We start from the raw sequence: 18,961 nt of genomic DNA on the forward strand, positions 1-18,961 counted from the left end.
GTTTTCAGGTCACTTGGTCAAAGGTAAAGGTCACAGTGACTTGAAACAGTAAAATGGTTTCTGGATAAGTCAAGAACACTTAGGCCCAGGATCATGAAACTTCATAGGTACATTGATCATGACTGGCAGATGATCCCTATTTATTTTCAGGTCACTATGTCAAAGGTCAAGGTCACAGTGACTCAAAACAGTAAAATTGATCATGACTGGCAGATGACCCCTATTGATTTTCAGGTCGCTAGGTCAAAGATCAAGGTCACAGTGACCTGAAGCAGTAAAATGGTTTCTAATGTATTCACACAATGGCTGCCACTACAACTGACAGCCCATTCTGGGGTCATGTGTGTTTCACAAACAGCCCATATTACTTTTTTAAGTTTATTTAAACTCAATTTTGAGACTTAGATAGATAGATTTATTTCGGCATAGGAAGCATATACACAGTTCACAACATAACATAGAATAAAATAATAAGCAATTACTAAAAACTATATCATGTACAATAAACTATGACATGCTCACCAAACCAAGGATAACACAAAAAAGAGCAAGCCCTTATTTCTATTGTGGTCCTTATTATTGGTGGCATGACAAAAAGAGGCAGACCTTAAACATAACTATGTTGACCTTAAACATAACTATGTTCATAGTAAAATAATTATTTAATGAAATAAAAAATATATATCACCGTTCAAAAGAGATCAAACTAATTATCACAGTAGTGCTCAGAAAATATGACAGGAGCTGGAAACTAAGATCAATTGATAATGTTTATTGCAACACATAGATATTTTGACAGTTGTAATTTGATGATATGAGGTATCATGAATTATCTAAATTAAATATATTGTTAAAATGTATGTTATGAAGTATGAACTAATAATTATTAACAATAAAAACCTAAGCCGAAGTTAATATCTGCTTATTAAAAGTGAAAAGATACACATATATAAAAAATTAAATATTATTCATTAAATGACTTTTAATGGCAACCTTAAAGCCTTCTAACCTGTTGACCTGTGTGAGTGACTCAGGTAAAGAGTTCCAGAGTTTAATGTTGTTAAAAGAAAAGGATTTGGAACCATGACATTTGACCTTGGGTAAACAATACCCACCCTTTTTACTAAGCCTAGTGCTGTAATTATGCATAGAATCTTGGGAAACAAAGTGTTCACTCAAGTAATCTGGAAAAAGGCCATTTCTTATTTTGAAGACATGACATAACATTATTTGATTTACTCTCATGTGAACTGGCAACCAGTTGAGGGACTTAAAGTTAGATTGGTCAATATGAACTCTAGAATCAAGGTCAAGAACAAACCTAATTAACTTATTTTTGCAGGTTTGTTACTTATTTCTTAAAGACTGAGTTATACTATTATACCAAACAGAACAAGCATAATCATAATGACACTGAATTAGTGACATTACAAGAAGTTTTTTCGTATGCAAAGTAAGGAAATCTTTCTTACGATAAAGGAATTTTAACCTAGAATTGACCTTTTTCAAAAGAGACTCAGCCATTGAGCAGAAAGAAAGGTTTTGGTCAAGGGTAATTCCAAGATACTTAACGGATGATGTCGAAGCAATGGGTGTACCATTACAAGATATATCAATGCTAGATTGTGACCTAAGTTTTTGCTTGGACCCAAACACAATTGACTCAGTTTTACCTAAGTGCAATGACAACTTATTGTCGATCAACGATTGGCTAACTAAGTTCATATCATCTGTTAGTGCCTTTTCAACATCAAGTACACTTTTACCAGAAACAAGGATTCCAGAATCATCAGCATATAATAACAATTTATTTTTAACCACAGCTGACATATCATTCACGTAAATTAAAAAAGAAGGGGTCCAAGGATTGAGCCTTGGGGTACACCACAGGTTATACTGGCCTTAGAAGAAAAGGTACCGGAGACATCAACAAGCTGGTTTCTATCTGACAAGTATGATATGAACCAGTTTAAAACGCCATCACTAAGACCGGATGCCCGAAGCTTCATGAGAAGAATTGAGTGGTCGACTGTATCAAACGCCTTCTGTAAATCTAACATAACCATGCCAACAATATTACCTTTATCATTTTCATACCTTATAAAATCTGTTAGGTGAATTAAACAAGTATCCATGGAAAAGCCACTTCTAAAACCTGACTGAAATTTATACAATAATTTATTATCTTTAAAATAAGATTCAACCTGGTCATAAACTACCTTTTCAAGGATTTAAGAAATAACATTTAAAATGGACACAGGCCGGTAATTACCTACAGACAATTTGTCATCCTTTTTTATAGAGGGGAACAACTCTTGCCGTCTTAAGATCATCGGGGACTTGACCTTGTATGAGGGACAAATTAATGATGTGAGTTAAGGGACTAACAATAACAGAGGACCCGTCTTTGACAAAACGCAAAGGTATGCCATCTAAGCCAGTAGCTTTCTTTGTACCAAGTGAAGTTAAATATTTAAGAACTTTACTCTCAGTTACAATGGAAAAAGAATAACTATTAGCATAAACACCCTTATTTGCATAAAAAGAATTAACAAAATTAACACCAAATTTGTGTCCACTTTCAGGTAATTTTGCAAAAAGTTTACATGCAATAGTTGTATAGAATTCATTAAATGTTTCAGCAATAAGTTTCTTTTCAAAACAAATATTATTATCAATGTTTAAACACATGTTGGAGCCAGATGTTGCTGAACACTGTTTGACTTATAGAATTGATATAAAATCATCAATAGTTTATTTATCATATATGATCAAATGTAGCAAATATTATTAAAAACTCGAGCTGGAATATTGAAGAAATGTTAAGGGTTGGACAACAAAATAAGAGTTCGTCAGATAAGTGGAAACAAAAAACTTTGTTTAACACCTATTATCCTCTTAAAAGGAAATAAACAAATATCCTCTCAATGATTCTTTTCGTCTTGTAACATAACACACACAAAACGCACATTTGGGGCATTGTTGGATTTTTATAATGATCAAAATTTGTACCAAATTTCGTACAATCTTAAATAGGCAGCCACCTGGATCAACAAATCAATAGCCTCGGGTTATTAGTACCGGGCAGGAATATTTGCTTACCTTTTGTGTCAATTTTCGGTCATTTCCTTATGTATTCGTTATGTGTCCGTTGCATTCGTCATAGACATGTGACTTTACACAGCCAATCAGAATTGTTCACATAACAATCATCAAAGCTTTAGTTGTTTATATCTATATTTATAGAGAGTCTCGATTGGGAAGTCGAAGATAGCAGTCGTATTATTGCTTGCTGTCGCGGGCGGGGCTTGTTGTGGGCTTCGCATGTATCTTGTATTTGACAAACATTTTTGGAAACGTTGTGTTGTGTTAATAAGCAGAAATAAAACGTAAAGAAATCAGAATTGGACTCTGTTAACGTTTATTGTGTCACAATGAACTATGCGACAGTCTTTTAAAAAGTTCCTGTAAAAGGTACTTTCCCAATTGAGAAAAACTTTTTAAAAATTCCATCTGCCATCTGAAAAATTCCTCAAAACGTAGGAAAATGGCTTCAATTTGGATCCAAAACTGTATTATCTGCAAGTGAACAAACAAATTGAGCACTGTATCTAAACATTTCCATCCAAAATGCATGTAAATGAATATTTGCATTGGTTTGTACAATTAATACCTTGAGCAAATTAAAAGAGCCATATTTCCCTATCTGAAGATTTTTCAAAGCAAATTTTTCCGAAACCAGGGTTTTTGGTGATTATTTTTCCCAATTATTTGTCACCGATACTTTTCCCAATGAAGCAAAAAATAATTGCTGCCTCTATTTGTCTACTTGGATGTTCAAAATCTTAAATTATTCAATTTATTCCTCATTCATTTATTGCATTTACAGCATGCGATGGCCGTTCTGGTGGCTGTACCATTCCCTGACCCTTACCCTGCTGCTGTTCACTAACGGTTACCATAGTTATGACTGGGCCTCGATCAACCTGCCCGTCCTTCATGTGCCGTACTATTTCACCAACAATCCACACGTCGCAGATCTGTGCAGAACAGATGAGTCTTGCCCATACAAGGTAACTTTCATTTGTGCTGATCCAGATTTCAATAATCCATTTTATCCCTGAGCACAATGTATTTAAGAATTGAGATTAGACTGTATATAAATTGTTCAATTTCCATTGTGTTATTTTGCTCTTTTATTATTTAACTTTCTTATAATTGTCTTTGGAATATTTTACAATGGAATTTTTTACCAACCATTACAAGTTATAAACTTGTAAATCTGTGAACTCTCTCTTTAACCTTCAATTAGCTGTTTCTCTTAAAAGCTGAGTGCTGTAATTCTCTTAACAAATACTGGAGAACTAAATGCCACATTTTAATTCATTACAAGTTGGCCCTTAATAATTGCCTTATTTGTCACCGTTCATCAATTTCCAGTCAGCCCTTTCCGAGGACAGATGTTGGGGATACGAGCAGGACTGCCCCGTCACAAACCGTCTGTCGCAGCCGACCTGTCCTGACCCTAGTAGGGGCTGGTAAGCAATTTTTATATGTCATCAACTTTTGGCTTGTTACCCTCTAGAGGCCAATTTTTCTTTTTAAAACTTGGTCAGAATGTTGATCCTGAAAATTATATTGTTTGCCTTCAAATCTGTGTTACGTGAGTCTAAAAACTAGGTCACCTCGTCAAGTCTTAGAAAAACCTTGTGCACATTCTAGAGATCTTATTTATGACTCCATCTCTATGAAACTTGGTCAGAATTTTAATTGCTATAATGTTTAGACAGAGTTTGAATCTGGTTTACATTTTTCCAAATAGTAGGTCACTAGATCAAATCTATGAAAACCCAAATTATGACTCTAGAAGCCAAGTTTAAAGACTAAATATTCTTGAAACTTGCTCAGAATGTTTGTCTTGAGAATATTGAAGACATGTTTGAGTTTAGGTCAAATGCTTAAAGTTTCTCTTTAAAATAAATTCACCAACTGCAAATAAGAAAATGACATGTTCACAAATCTTTGTATTACGTTTTGTCATGTTTCCCTCTATAATTGTTTTGTCATGTTTCCCTCTCCAATGTTTTTGTCATGTTTCCCTCTACAATATTTCCAATGCTAACATTCAGAAGCAATTTTAGGGCTCAAGCAAAGGAGGATCAGCTTGCCCAGTTTTGGAAAGGGGCTGATTTTGGATACGTGCTGGAGAGGAGGAATGAGATGACTGTCTACTGTGCCCCTGAAACTGAGGTATGAACAATTATATATGAGCTGTGCTCAGGAAAAAACAGGACCTTATGCTCCTGGGTGAAGTAACATCCCAGATTATCTTTAATGGAATTTTTCGTTGAAAAAAATTCTTTTTTAAGCAAATAGCCAGTCAAGGCCAAGGCGAAAAGTGTCGTCCCAGATGAGCATGTGAAGACTACACAGGCTAATGTGGGAGACGATACTATACCCCCAGTCATAAAGTATCGTTTTCCAAGAGCAAGCGATTTACATGTAACGGACTGCGATATATCGGAGTTGCTGTGTATATAAATAAATAAATCTATATAAATACCCGCTTCTCCTGCAGTACAGAGGTGGTATACTGGAATCACCATAGTTGTCTGTACATCTGTCTGATGGCCTTGACTTAGTGCATAAAGTAAGGGAGAGTTTTCGGCATTATAATACTGTCTCTGATTTCTCAAAAATGCTGGATGGCTGTTTTACAGCTCTTCATGTATGCTAACTAAGTTACTTTTTTCATATGACAATCAAGTTTGTATTTATAATGGTTTATTTACAAATGATTAATTAAATAATAAACTATCTGGTAAATAATCATACTATACAATAAATTGTGTTGAACTAATAATTTTAGGTAAAATATTGATTGGTTAAAGAACAGACTCGAAACAGTTTTCTCTAAGAAATGGTAAGAAATTAGTTACCCCTAATGTCATATTAATGCCATCATCTATTAAAAGCCTATAAACACCAGAAATAAACGAATATTTTGTACATTATTTCAAAAAAATAAAGTTAACACATAAAAAAAAGTGTTCCTCATAGCAATAGCCCAATTGTCTACGCTAGATGTGGGCTGGAAACATAGATTTAATGCTATACAAAATGCTTGTTTTTGTTTTTTTATCACAATCAATATGTTCCATGTGAATTTCTGGCTTTGATATCCAACATATACGAGCAAACGTTAGATTGGCTTTGGGCAGCTTCAGAAGCACGATGTAGTTCTCATGAATTTTGTTTGTTTGTGGAGAAGGGAGGAATGACATGACAATAACTGTGTAACATGTTTGTGGAGAAGGGGGGAATGACATGACAAAGACTGTGTTACATGTTAATACATTCAAGTTATGTTGTAGCTAACCTGAATACACCGTTTTTACTAGAGAAATATGTTAAATGAATTAATAGTGTTTTTGCATTATTAAAGTCATACATGTACGCGAGACATCTTATAGATGTGATTTTGCATGCATTAATAACAAGATCAATTGCCATAATCCACATAATTTCATAGATGCATGTATTACCTGATCCATTGCCATTATCCTCATGATTTCAGAGATGCATTTATTGCCTGATCCATTGTCACTATCCTCATGCTTTCAGAGACGCATGTATTGCCTGATCCATTGCCATTATCCACATGCTTTCAGAGATGCATGTATTGCCTGATCCATTGCCAGTATCAACATTATTTCAGAGATGCATGTATTGACTGATCCATTGCCATTATTCACATAATTTCAGAAATGCATGTTTTGCCTGACCCATTGCCATGATTCACATAATTTCAGAGGCATGTATTGCTTGATCCATTGCCATGATTCACATAATTTCAGAAATGCATCTATTGCCTGATCAATTGCCATTATCAACATGGTTTCAGAAATGCATGTATTGCCTGATCCATTGCCATTATCAACATGCTTTCAGAGATGCATGTATTGCCTGATCCATTGCCATTATCAACATGATTTCAGAGATGCATGTATTGCCTGATCCATTGACATTATCAACTTGATTTCAGAGATGCATGTATTACCTGATCCATTGCCATAATCAACATTATTTCAGAGATGCATGTATTGCCTGATCCATTGTCATTACCCACATGATATCAGAGATGCATGTATTGCCTGATCCATTGCCAATATCCACATGATTTCAGAGATGCATGTATTGCCAGATCCATTGTCATTATCCACATGATTTCAGAGATGCATGTATTGCCTGATCCATTGCCAATATCCACATGATTTCAGAGATGCATGTATTGCTTGATCCATTGCCATTATCCACATGATTTCAGAGATGCATGTATTGCCTGATCCATTGCCATTATCCACATGATTTCAGAGATGCATGTATTGCTGGATCCATTGTCATTATCCAGATGATTTCAGAGATGCATGTATTGCCTGATCCATTGCCATTATCCACATGATTTCAGAGATGCATGTTTTGCCTGATCCATTGCCATTATCCACATGATTTTAGAGATGCATGTATTGCCTGATCCATTGCCAGTATCAACATAATTTCAGAGATGCATTTATTGCCTGATCCATTGCCATTATCCACATGATTTCAGACATGCATGTATTGCCTGATCCATTGCCAGTATCCACATGATTTCAGACATGCATGCATTGCCTGATCCATTGCCAGTATCCACATGATTTCAGACATGCATGCATTGCCTGATCCATTGCCATTATCCACATGATTTCAGGAGGATTCTCTACTTGAATGTGCCAAATATGCCAGATACTGTCGTGCCAAAAATATTTACTTGGATTTCCGAAAAGCTGACTTTAGTGGTACTGAGAAGTAAGTTTGCAGAAGTTATTCTGTTAGATGTATATTTGTTTGATTATAAAAATTCCATATATGTAGTAATATAGTTCATGTAATATTTTGGAAATGACTTTTCCATTTAATCATAAATTACAGATGTTTCTTTAGGTCAAGATTTTCTATAACTCACTTGCCCAACAGTATGTGTGAAAAATAAAAGTGATAAGTCTGGTGATAACAATGAAATGGCTATGTTGAATCCTAAAATATATTTTGAATAAAGAGTTGAACATAAAAATAGGGGTAAAAAAGTCAACATTTTTTTAAAGATAGTGTTAACAATATGACCTTGTTATTCTTTATCTGAATACTATTACTGTGTACATTGGCTTATATGAAAATACATGTTAACTTTTGTATTGATTGAAAAGTAAGTTTTCTAAGTGAAAAATAACAAATCGATACCAAGAATAAGTATGCTAATGCATTGTTAGAGGGTCACTTTAAATGGTCCCATTTCTCATTTTTGTTTCAGTTTTAAAGATGACTTTCTTAAATCTGGAGAAATAGGTGGACATTGTCGCCTTGATTCCAGTGGGTTAAAGTCTCAGAGTGAGCACAAATATGCTTTACAGTCTTGGTATGTATCTGTAGACATGATTTTACTATATCAGCTTAGCTCTGATAAAACCGGGCTTAGTGCATGTGCGTATAGTGTCGTCCCACATTAGCCATAGCAGTCTGATCCAGCTAATCAGGGACAACACTTTCTGCCTTAACTGGATTTTTGCAAAGAAGACAATTTCTTACAATAAAAATTTAATAAAAACGGACTGTTTCTTCACAGATAAGCCTGTGCATTCTTATATGGCAGCACACTCTATGCACATGCATTAAGCCTTGGATTACTTAGAAGGAGGTTCATTTGGAATAAATAAACTTTAAGACTGATATAAACCTTGTTCAGGAAAGTCAGCTTAATGCATGTGCGTAAAGTGTCAACCCAGATAAGCTTGTGCAGTCCACTTAAGCTAATCAGGGTCGGCACATTCCACTTTTAAGGTATTTTTCATTGTTAAAAAGTCCCTTCCCAGCACAAATGTAGTTTAAGCGGAAAGTGTCTTCCAAGATTTGCCAGTGCAAACTGCAGAGGCTAATCTGGAATGACACTTTAAGTACAAGCATTAGGCCCATTTTTCCGATATAAACCAACAGGTATTCAGAAGTGGAGCACTTCACGTCCCTTCCATTCCGTCCCCTTGACAGCAAGAACTGTGACGTCATCATCGACAAGCCTGTCATGTTCATGAAGCTTGATGCAGGTACGGCTTGTTAATTTTAGCTTGAAATTTCGGAAAAAATACAAGCTATTCAACTTGCATATGGTATCGGCGTCTACTTTAGGTTAAAGTTTTTTTTATAAGCTAGTTTCTAAGGTATTGCTTGAGATATTTAATCATTCAAACTTTAAATATGTGTTACCAGTATTTGAAATGACCACATATAGTAGGTTTGTGGATTGCAATTTTTCAAAATATGGGGCCATTTTACACCTCAAAACTTAACATGTGCACTTTCAGGTTAAAGTTTTTTGGAAAGCTAGTTTCTCAGGAATGACTGCAGGGATTTCATTCAATTTGGTATATGCAATGACTCGAGTCCCTGTAATTAAAGCAACAAATATTCCGTTCAAAATCAAGGTTTATGTGTCTCAGAGGATATTTTGCAAATTAGAAAAGTACATTACCATTTGATAGCTAAAATAACTTACGTTATATACAAATATTAATGGGGAAAAAAAGCCAGAAACTATGACGAGAACAAAATTTGTAGTATGTTCTATGAACATGTATTTGTGGTGCAACACTTTTGTTATGCTCGGCATGATGATGTCGGGAAGACATATAGTGTTTTGCCTTTCTATGTGTTAGAGTATGTATGATTGTGGGTGTACATGCTTGTGTTCAGCATTCATGTTACTGGCTGAAAGGTGAAACTCACTGCGGATACTGGAAGTATGTGCATTTCACAGGATATGTATTCAGTTAAAGTAAATTGTTGTGTACAGCCCATAATTTAATTGTATTGCTTTGTAAATAACATAAAAACTAAATCATGAGTAATCACTATAAAGGTAGGTAGACTTGATAACTCCTGGTTCCATATTTTTAGAGTTTTTATGCCACCGCAAGTTTCGGGGGCATATAGTGATCGCACTGTCCGTCACACTTTCTTGAAAAATGCTCATAACTTCTATGTCGCTTCAGATGTAACCTTCATATATAGTATGCATTTGTATATGGACAAGGCCTTTCGATACGCACCCAAATTTTGATCCCTTTGACTTTGACCTTGAACTTGGGTCCACGTTTAGGTTTCGAAATCTGGGTTTAGATTTTGAAAAATGCTCATAACTTCTATGTCGCTTCAGATGTAACCTTTATATTTGGTGTGCATGTGTATATGGACAAGGCCTTTCGATACGCACACAAATTTTTACCCCTTCGACCTTGAACTTAGAGTCTGCGTTTAGGTTTCAAAATCTCCGTTTAGGTTTTGAATTATGCTCATAACTTCTATGTCGCTTCAGATATAACCTTCATGTTTGTTATGCATGTGTATATGGACAAGGCCTTACCATATGCACACAAATTAACCTTCAAGTTAGGGTCGACATTTAGGTTTCGAAAATTTGTTCTGTTATTTAGCTGCCTTACATAACTATCAAAGCGTTTTTCGGGGAATATGTCTATGGAGACAGCTCTTGTTGTTTCTAATTTGAAAGGAGCATAAGAGGAATCAATTTGAATTATATAGAGAGGAAGTGGAGTGCATGAGATACATAACTCTTACTCCCCTGTTTTTAGGGTTATCGCCCTGTGTTAATATTTGTAATTAAATGTTACTAAATTTATTCCCATATTGACTGTTCACTAAACACTCATTTATGTTCAAAGTGTCATTTTAATGGCATCCATGAAGTATGGACACATTTTGTGTTAGCTCAGGAAATATATGTTTGTTATGAAATTTGTTAGTATGATTAAACTGGCTAATATCTATACAGTATTTAGTTTCTGACAATCTGTAAGGAAAAATTACTTTAAATTTGAGTATTTGGCGTTAAATTAGTCCTAGAAATTTTACTAGGAGAAGACATGTTGGAATTACAAGTTTTGTTTATTGACCAGACATCTTCTACATCTTTTTAGCAAGGCTGTTTTCCGAGAAAACCCGAGGTATTGTCATAGCCAGCTCGTTGTGTCGTGTCGTTCGCCGGCGTTGTGCTAAAACCTTAACATTGGCTCTAAAATCAAAGTGCTTCCACCTACAACTTTGAAACTTCATATGTATATGCACCTTGATGAGTTCTACACGCCACACCCATTTTTGGGTCACTAGGTCAAAGGTCACGGTCACTAAAAAAAAAGTTCTGACAAGCTTTCGCAGCCGAGCCTGGCACCCGTTATGCGGTGCTCTTGTTTATGACAACTTGTTGTTATTTAGTATTTTATGGCACAGTATCTGATCACAATGAGATAATTGGTTTGTGCCTACATAGTGGCAATAAAACCGCTGATGTATCAATAAGAAAGATTATTAATCGATCTTTGATAAAACACTGCGATAAAAAATGCTCGAACGATGAGTTTCAAACTGTGTGCAAACAATTTAATAAATAAAGCAAGTACATTAATTAAGAACATTTATTTAATGTATAAATACTTAAAAATGGGAATTATATATTACTGCTAATTCTGAACATGTCATCTTGTTTTGACAATATTATTACGTCGCCGAATGTTTTAAAGAGTAAATGTTTAAAATCAGATGTGGCGTTGCATGGCACTATTAGCATTTGATACACGTTCAGCCTCGTTCTGGTATTCTGCCAGTCACGTGACTTCGCCCTCTTATCAATTTTGGTGTATTGTGAAAAGCGTCTAATCCTTGCAAAGTTTGCAAATTGCTTACAAAGTGGAAGAGATTTTTTGTAGTGTATGCATATTAAGTACCCATTACTATAGACTATTGGTGCAATTTAAATAAAGTATTGTCTTTCAGATGAAATTATAAATATATTTTCCTTTAAGTATTAAAAGGCAGTTTACAGACCAAATTAGTGATTTTTTAACCATGTCTACATACTACTTACTAGCAATTTCTGGCAAAACCATGAAATAAGCTTAAAGAATGAAATGAATACGCTTAGAGACATTTCTAACTTAACACTTTTCAATCATGAATATATCAGTTATGAGTAAAGATTTATATTCAAAATTGCACAGGTCATTTTATTATGTTATAGATTTTTAATGTCATCATGCCTTTTAAGAGATCCTGATGGAAAATGTCACAGTGAGATATAATATGTGAGTAATTGTACAATTTAGAGAAAATGTGTTACATCTGATTTATCCCAGAGTCACATAGCTTATGGTGGATTGGACAATAAGGTATACATAATAAGACAAGAACAATTAGATTTTCCTAAAGTAATCAACTAAAATATACCGTACATATCGTAGTTGAAGATCAGTGAAGGTGGATAGCGGGGTCCCATCTGTGGACAGTGTGAGCAGCTTGTTATGAGAGCTGTTGGTGACATAGATCCTGTCACCAGTTGCACTCACAGCACACTTCCACACTGCAAAACATGAACATGTTATGCTTTTCACAGACCTATCTTAATATTTAAGAATGTGTATATAGAGTGGAATTTATTGTATTAAAATTGGTTTTTTTAGAATGTCGTTCAGTATATTATCACTGTTTTTAGATTACTGTTTATTCAAACTTCTTGTAACTTCAAAGTTATTTGTTGTTCTAATTTTTATATCTTAATTAAATTACAAAATTCAAGAGTTGTATGAACCTTTGGAATTATCACTTGTTACATAGCAGTTCCATTTCTAGTTTGCGTATTTATCAGTTTCAAATAAGAAAGTGCTCATCTGTGAGTTTGAAGTCTATTTTCACACCTATAATTACTAATAGTGCCAGTGACTTTATAATTTAGAGTTTAAATGTTTTATTAAATGAATAAAATTGTGTATGTAAACTTACAAAATAAAAACAATTAAGTTCCGTTTTCTATTAGATCTATATTGCATCATAAAGAAATAATATGTATGTTCACCTGTAGTGCCAGCAGTTGTATCTTCATAGATCATTTTTACAAGTGCTCCAGTCAGAGTGTACTGGTACAGAGCAGTATTAAAGGGAGGCGACGTAGATGTTGCCTTCATGATGGGCAATGCCAGCACACAAATGTTGAAACTGAATTTGCCTGCCTTTCACAAGCTTCGTATTATTCACTGAGATGAACTGCACCCCATCATCCACAGTAACAGCCACCTCATCTGCACTTATCTGACACATGTCCCCTTCAGTAACAGGCACATCACAGTTGCTGATCACTTTATACCTCTTGTCCAGAAGCTTCACTCTTTTAAAGTTGCAGTCTGCCACAAGGATTTTATCATCAGAGATAATGCAGATGCCTGTGATATAGCTTAATGTTGATCGATCACTTGGTAATCTTACATCATACTCATTCTTCTGTTTTACTGCTAATACATGATTTGGATTCTGCTGCACTGCCAGTTACTGAGTTCTCAGTAAAACTTTCCCTAGATTATATTGTTTGGTCAAGAACCGCTCTATTTCTGTATTTGCTTGGAATGCTACTGAACTATCAACTTTGACAGTCTCTCCTTCAGGTATACTTCTGACTCCAGAATCTTGCCCAGAACTCTCCTTTCAACTATAAATGAGAGTTCTACCTTGTTCTGTCAGCAAGGTCTCGCACAGCATCACTAAGTTGTTTCAGTTCATCCTTCAGTCTGTTGCAGTTATATACATCAATCTTGAGGGAGGCTTGCAGTGCAGTCCTCATATCGTCAAGTTCTTTAACAGTGGCCTGTTCGGTATCCGGACAAACGGCACCCTGTAAATTTGTCGACCCGGACAATCGGCACCCTATTTAATTGTATACCTGGACAAACAGCACCTGATTAAATGCAATCGATAAAGCCCGTCAGCACCTTGTTGAACTAATTATGTTATCAAACCAAGTCCAAGTCCAAAATGTTATTGCATGAACATAATAGAATGTTACAGCACAATAAATAATAGTGACATAATATAAGTGTGGATTGATTAACGTTATCTGCTAATTTGTTTAATAACACCTCTAAACAATTTACAAATATCAAAAACAATTGAGCTGAAAAGAATTAACAGGTCAAAAGAGTTAGTTAAAATGTGGTAACTGATAACTGACTAATTATCTGCAACTCATCTTGTTACCAGTTGTTTATAAAAAATATTTACTATATTCGATATTTTACTGAGCGGAACTGTCTTTTTATTAAGATCGGACTTAGTGTTCGTGTGTCGTATGAATAGATATCGTTGCAGGAAATTAAAATGATCCGTTGTCAAACAAAAGTATGGTTGGCATTACATGCATTATTTTTCTCTTTCCGCGATATTGTGTTAGTATGTTGATGCTCCATTAACAAATATAAGTGTATTTGAAGTGAAAACACCAAAAATAAACAACCAGTGCTCACGCTGATGCCAGCCATTAACAACAATGGCGATTATTTTATTAACTGGCTATTATTTCTTAAAACTGACAAGAAAAAATGGCGATTATTTTATCCGACGACATAAACAAAAGTTTGCCTCTACAAGTTTTCTGGAGAGTGCAAAACGCGTGCAAATCGGGCCATCAAGCAGGAAAAATCGGTATCAAGATTACTGTGTACACACTCGACCCTGTGTATTGTCATTCACGCGTCAATTAACTTGTGCGACATCGTGGCCTAAAGCGTTTTTCTCAATCAGTGCCCGGCAGAAGTGATAAATTTCAGAAAATTTCTTTAAGGTTATGCATGCGCAATTGATTTCCTTCTATATTACATATAAAATAGTTGAAGTTTGATATCAATTTTTACCATGATCAAGCAATGACCCACTATATCATCATACTTCATAGGAAAGATAAATGCATAATATTTTGAAAAAAATCGATGTCTTTAAATTATATATGTTGTAACTCAAAATATTCACCTTAGAATAGGCACACTGGTTTGGACAGCTGTGCAGGCGACCATTTTGGGCTCAAATAGTATGACCTACTTTCAAAGCCGGGAACCATCAACAGAAAAAGTAGAGCACAAAAATGGCTTTTTTTTTTCTTATTGCTTATAAATATACCTTCAAATTGATACCAAAACATTCCATTTGCAATGTATTTTACAAATCCTAGGCAGTATGCACTGAACAATGTGTGCTAAGTATCAAACTGACTGCATGTAACCCTGCAAACAGGAGTTCCGGTTTGGGGTTATGTGACCTTAATCTCCCCGTGCTTTACCAATTATCGGTAACTGTTAGATCTTCATTATTTTTTCGCAAAATAGGGTGCTGTTTGTCCGGGTTTACAATTAAATCGGGTGCTGATTGTCCGGGTCAACAAATTTACAGGGTGCCGACTGTCCGCGTTTGCAAAAAACACTGGGTGCCGATTGTCCGGGTGCCGTTTGTCCTACAATCTGCCTGTTCAAGTTCGTCTAAAGCAGCATTTAATTTGTGACGCACATCATTAACTTCTTGTAGTATTTGTTCGTATGAACTCTCCACAGACTGGATGGTGGCCTCTTGTTTACTATGAAACTGTTTCAGGTCTTCAAGAATACTTTCAATTTTTTCTGTCAGATTGTGCAGATCAGTTGAGTGGCTTTTTAATTTTCTCAGAAATAAGAGTTACCTCCTTGCAATGTCTGAAATATAAAATCAATACAGTGTTGGATGGTATTGGTAAAATATATAATATTGTATCTCCAATTGGAAGAAGTGAGGTAATATTGCTTTTAAACTATGCATCTGTAGATAAGAAGGTAGGTAGGTCGGTAGGCCCATTCATAGAATTTTTGTTTCCATTTGATATCAGAGAGAATGCTTTTACCTACAACCATGCAAACAGTGTAATGTTTACTTGGGAGGAAATTACAATTCCTATCACTTTTGATGTTAACAGGTCAAAGATCAAGGGCACAGGGGTTAGCCAATGTAAAAAAAAACTTTTGTACAATACCTTGAGAATGCTTTGACCTTAGATCATGTAAATTGCTATAGTGATAACTTTGAAGAAAGGAAGATGCCAATAGATTTTAAGGTCAGAAGTTAAAATAGAATCTCATAACTGTTTCAGAAGTGTGAGATATTCTAATCAAGTCTGTAAGTTGAACTGTTTAAAAAAAAAAAACTTAATTTTCTAGACCTGTGTGGATTATAATTGTATATATGATGAATATCTTTTTTAGTCTTTTTAGCTCACCTGAGCACAAAGTGCTCATGGTGAGCTTTTGTGATCGCCTTTTGTCCGTCGTGCGTTGTCCGTTGTGCATTGTCCGTTATGCGACGTCAACATTTGCCTTGTTCACTCTCTACAGGCCACATTTATTGTCTAATCTTCATGAAATTTGGTCAGAAGATTGGTCTCAATGATATCTTGGATGAGTTTGAAAATGGTTACGTTTGCTTGAAAAACATGGCTGCCAAGGGGCGGGGCATTTTTCCTTATATGGCTATATATGGCTATAGCAAAATCTTGTTAACACTCTAGAGGCCACATTTATTGTCCGATCCTCATAATACTTGGTCAGAAGATTCATCCCAATGATATCTTGGACGAGTTCGAAAATGATGTCGGTTGGTTGAAAAACATGGCCGCCAGGGGGCAGGGCATTTTTCCTTACATGGCTATTGTAAAACCTTGTTAACACTCTAGAGGCCACATTTATTTTCCGATCTTAATGAAACTTGCTCAGATGATTTGTCCCAATGATATCTTGGATGAGTTTTAAAATGGTAACCTTGGCTTGAAAAACATGGCTGCCAAGGGGCGGGGCATTTTCCTTATATGGCTATATATGGCTATAGTAAAATATTGTTAACTTTTTAGTTTGCTCAATCTTCATGAAATTTGGTCAGAACATTTGTTTCCTGTGTAGTAGAGTTTTGTTTTATTATGTCAATATTATGTGACATTTACTGTATTACGTAATTTTTCATAACACAGAATTCTTAAAGTTAAAATAACTGTTTTAGTCATTAACACTTATGATAAGCCTTTCAACTAAGAGAACACTGAAAGAAAGACAACATGAACATGATTTTGCAGTATTTATGCAGTATTTATCTCCCTTGTTTAACCTGGTTCAGTAATCTATTTTTAGTTCTGCTCTGGAATTCGGGAAGATATTAATCATTGATAAATGCACTGTTCTGAGGGAAAATTGACTACTCTGCCATTGATCTCTTCTGAACTGTATAAAATAAGCTGTTTTGGCTGATTTAAACACCTCTTGATGCTTTCTTGAAAAGTTAACAGCTCTTGAAAAAGGTTGGAAATTTTGAAATAAATTATTTTTAACACCAGCATCAAGACATTTTGGCATTATTTTCTAAATTATTCTTATTATTTAGATTATTTTTATTTGGCATTTTCTTAATTAGAAAGACTCTATTCTATTTCAATAACTTTAATAATTATTTTCTTATTTATACATTTGATTCACTGAAGTTTCCTAATCTCCATAAATATTGTTCTTTAGATTAAATTAGACCTATTTTGTAAACTAGATTTTTGAAGCACTTTCTAGACTAACAGTAACTTATATTTATATTAATTTTATTGACAGATTTTGAACTTCTTTTTACATTCATTAAGGTATTTACTGTATGTTGTTCATTTTTGTAACAATACTTAGATTCTTTAGACTTGGCTTGTACCTGTTCTAAATTTTCTGTCATTGTTCTTCATTTTCCGAGTTCTTGGAATAAAAATTAGTTATTTTTGTTAAAGCTGCCTTGGTTTTTCACTTATAAATAAATTCTTTGAGTGTATTTAGGCGTCCCTGACTGAACGCCTTTAGTTAATTGAATTACAACCAGTCAGTATATTCATCCTGACCGGAAATAAGAGTTCGTCAAATAAATATTTCCGCATTACATAAGTGCTCACAAAGTAACATAACTTGTAACCGTCCTGTGACCGGTTCATTTGTGTAAGTGAAGGAGACCGCACTACCAAACCTTATATTTATATAGTAAGAAAGCTTGTGAACACTCTAGAAGTCACATGTTTTGCCTTATCATCATGATATTTTGTCAAAACATGGCCGCCAGGGAGTGGGGCAGTTTTCTTTATATGTATATTGTGACAACATGTGAACAGTCTTGAAGACACATTTTTTTCCCAATATTCATGAAATTTGGACATATCTTGGAAGAGTTAAAAAATGGTTCAGGTCTGTTAAAAAAACATGGCTGCCAAGGGGCCATTTGTTGTTCATTCGAAAAGTGGGGATATTGTGGTGATGTGCGTCTGTCCATCCGTCCTGGCCACCTGCTCCTCATACACTATAAGAACTAGAACCTTGAAACTTACATACATGGTAGCTATGAGCATATGTGTGACGGTGACGGAATTTTGATCTGACCCCTGGGTCAAAAGATATGGGGGTTGGGGCGGGCCGGGTCAGAGATTTTCACTCATTTTTTTATGTTTTTTTACATTAACTTCTTCATTTCTGCAGCGATTTACTTCAAATTGATACTGAGCCTCTCTTATTACAATACGGTCAATCTCAACTATGCATGGCCCCATTACCAACCCTATGGCGCCCAGCCACATAGGCCACGCCCACCCAAAATTGCCTTTTACTATAATTTCTTCATTTCTACACCGATTCACGTCAAATTGATACTGAACCTCTCTTCTGACAATACAGTTAATCTCAACTATGCATGGCCCCATTACCAACCCTGGGGCGCCCTGCCCACATAGGCCACGCCCACCCAAAATTGCCATTTACTATAGATTCTTATTTCTACACCGATTCACTTCAAATTGATACTGAACCTCTTTTATGACAATACAGTCAATCTCAAATATGCATGGCGCCATTACCAACCCTGGGGGGCCCGCACACATAGGCCACACCCACCCAAAATTGTCTTTTTCTATAATTTCTTCATTTCTACACAGATTCACTTCTAATTGATACTGAGCTTCTCTTATGACAATACGGTCAATCTCAACTATGCATGGCCCCATTACCAACCCTGG

At 35.2% G+C, this 18,961-nt stretch overlaps 1 protein-coding gene across 3 annotated transcripts in view; it reads left to right on the plus strand.

Moving 5' to 3' along the window:
- LOC127857686 (EGF domain-specific O-linked N-acetylglucosamine transferase-like) overlaps positions 1–18,961 on the plus strand; it is an 88,096-nt gene that overhangs the window by 29,076 nt on the left and 40,059 nt on the right. For 2 of the 3 annotated variants that reach the window (XM_052394315.1, XM_052394307.1), the window contains exons 2-7: positions 3,890–4,073; positions 4,441–4,538; positions 5,142–5,250; positions 7,751–7,848; positions 8,351–8,455; positions 9,031–9,137. In XM_052394315.1, the coding sequence (XP_052250275.1) occupies positions 3,891–4,073; positions 4,441–4,538; positions 5,142–5,250; positions 7,751–7,848; positions 8,351–8,455; positions 9,031–9,137 (700 nt within the window). In that variant the 5' untranslated portion in view covers position 3,890. Of the gene's footprint in view, positions 1–2,302; positions 2,424–3,889; positions 4,074–4,440; positions 4,539–5,141; positions 5,251–7,750; positions 7,849–8,350; positions 8,456–9,030; positions 9,138–18,961 lie in introns of all 3 variants that reach the window. The other variant, XM_052394320.1, reaches the window with a different exon arrangement.

The sequence above is a fragment of the Dreissena polymorpha genome, chromosome 1, assembly GCF_020536995.1.
Source record: "Dreissena polymorpha isolate Duluth1 chromosome 1, UMN_Dpol_1.0, whole genome shotgun sequence".
Classification (NCBI taxonomy): Eukaryota; Metazoa; Mollusca; class Bivalvia; order Myida; family Dreissenidae; genus Dreissena; species Dreissena polymorpha.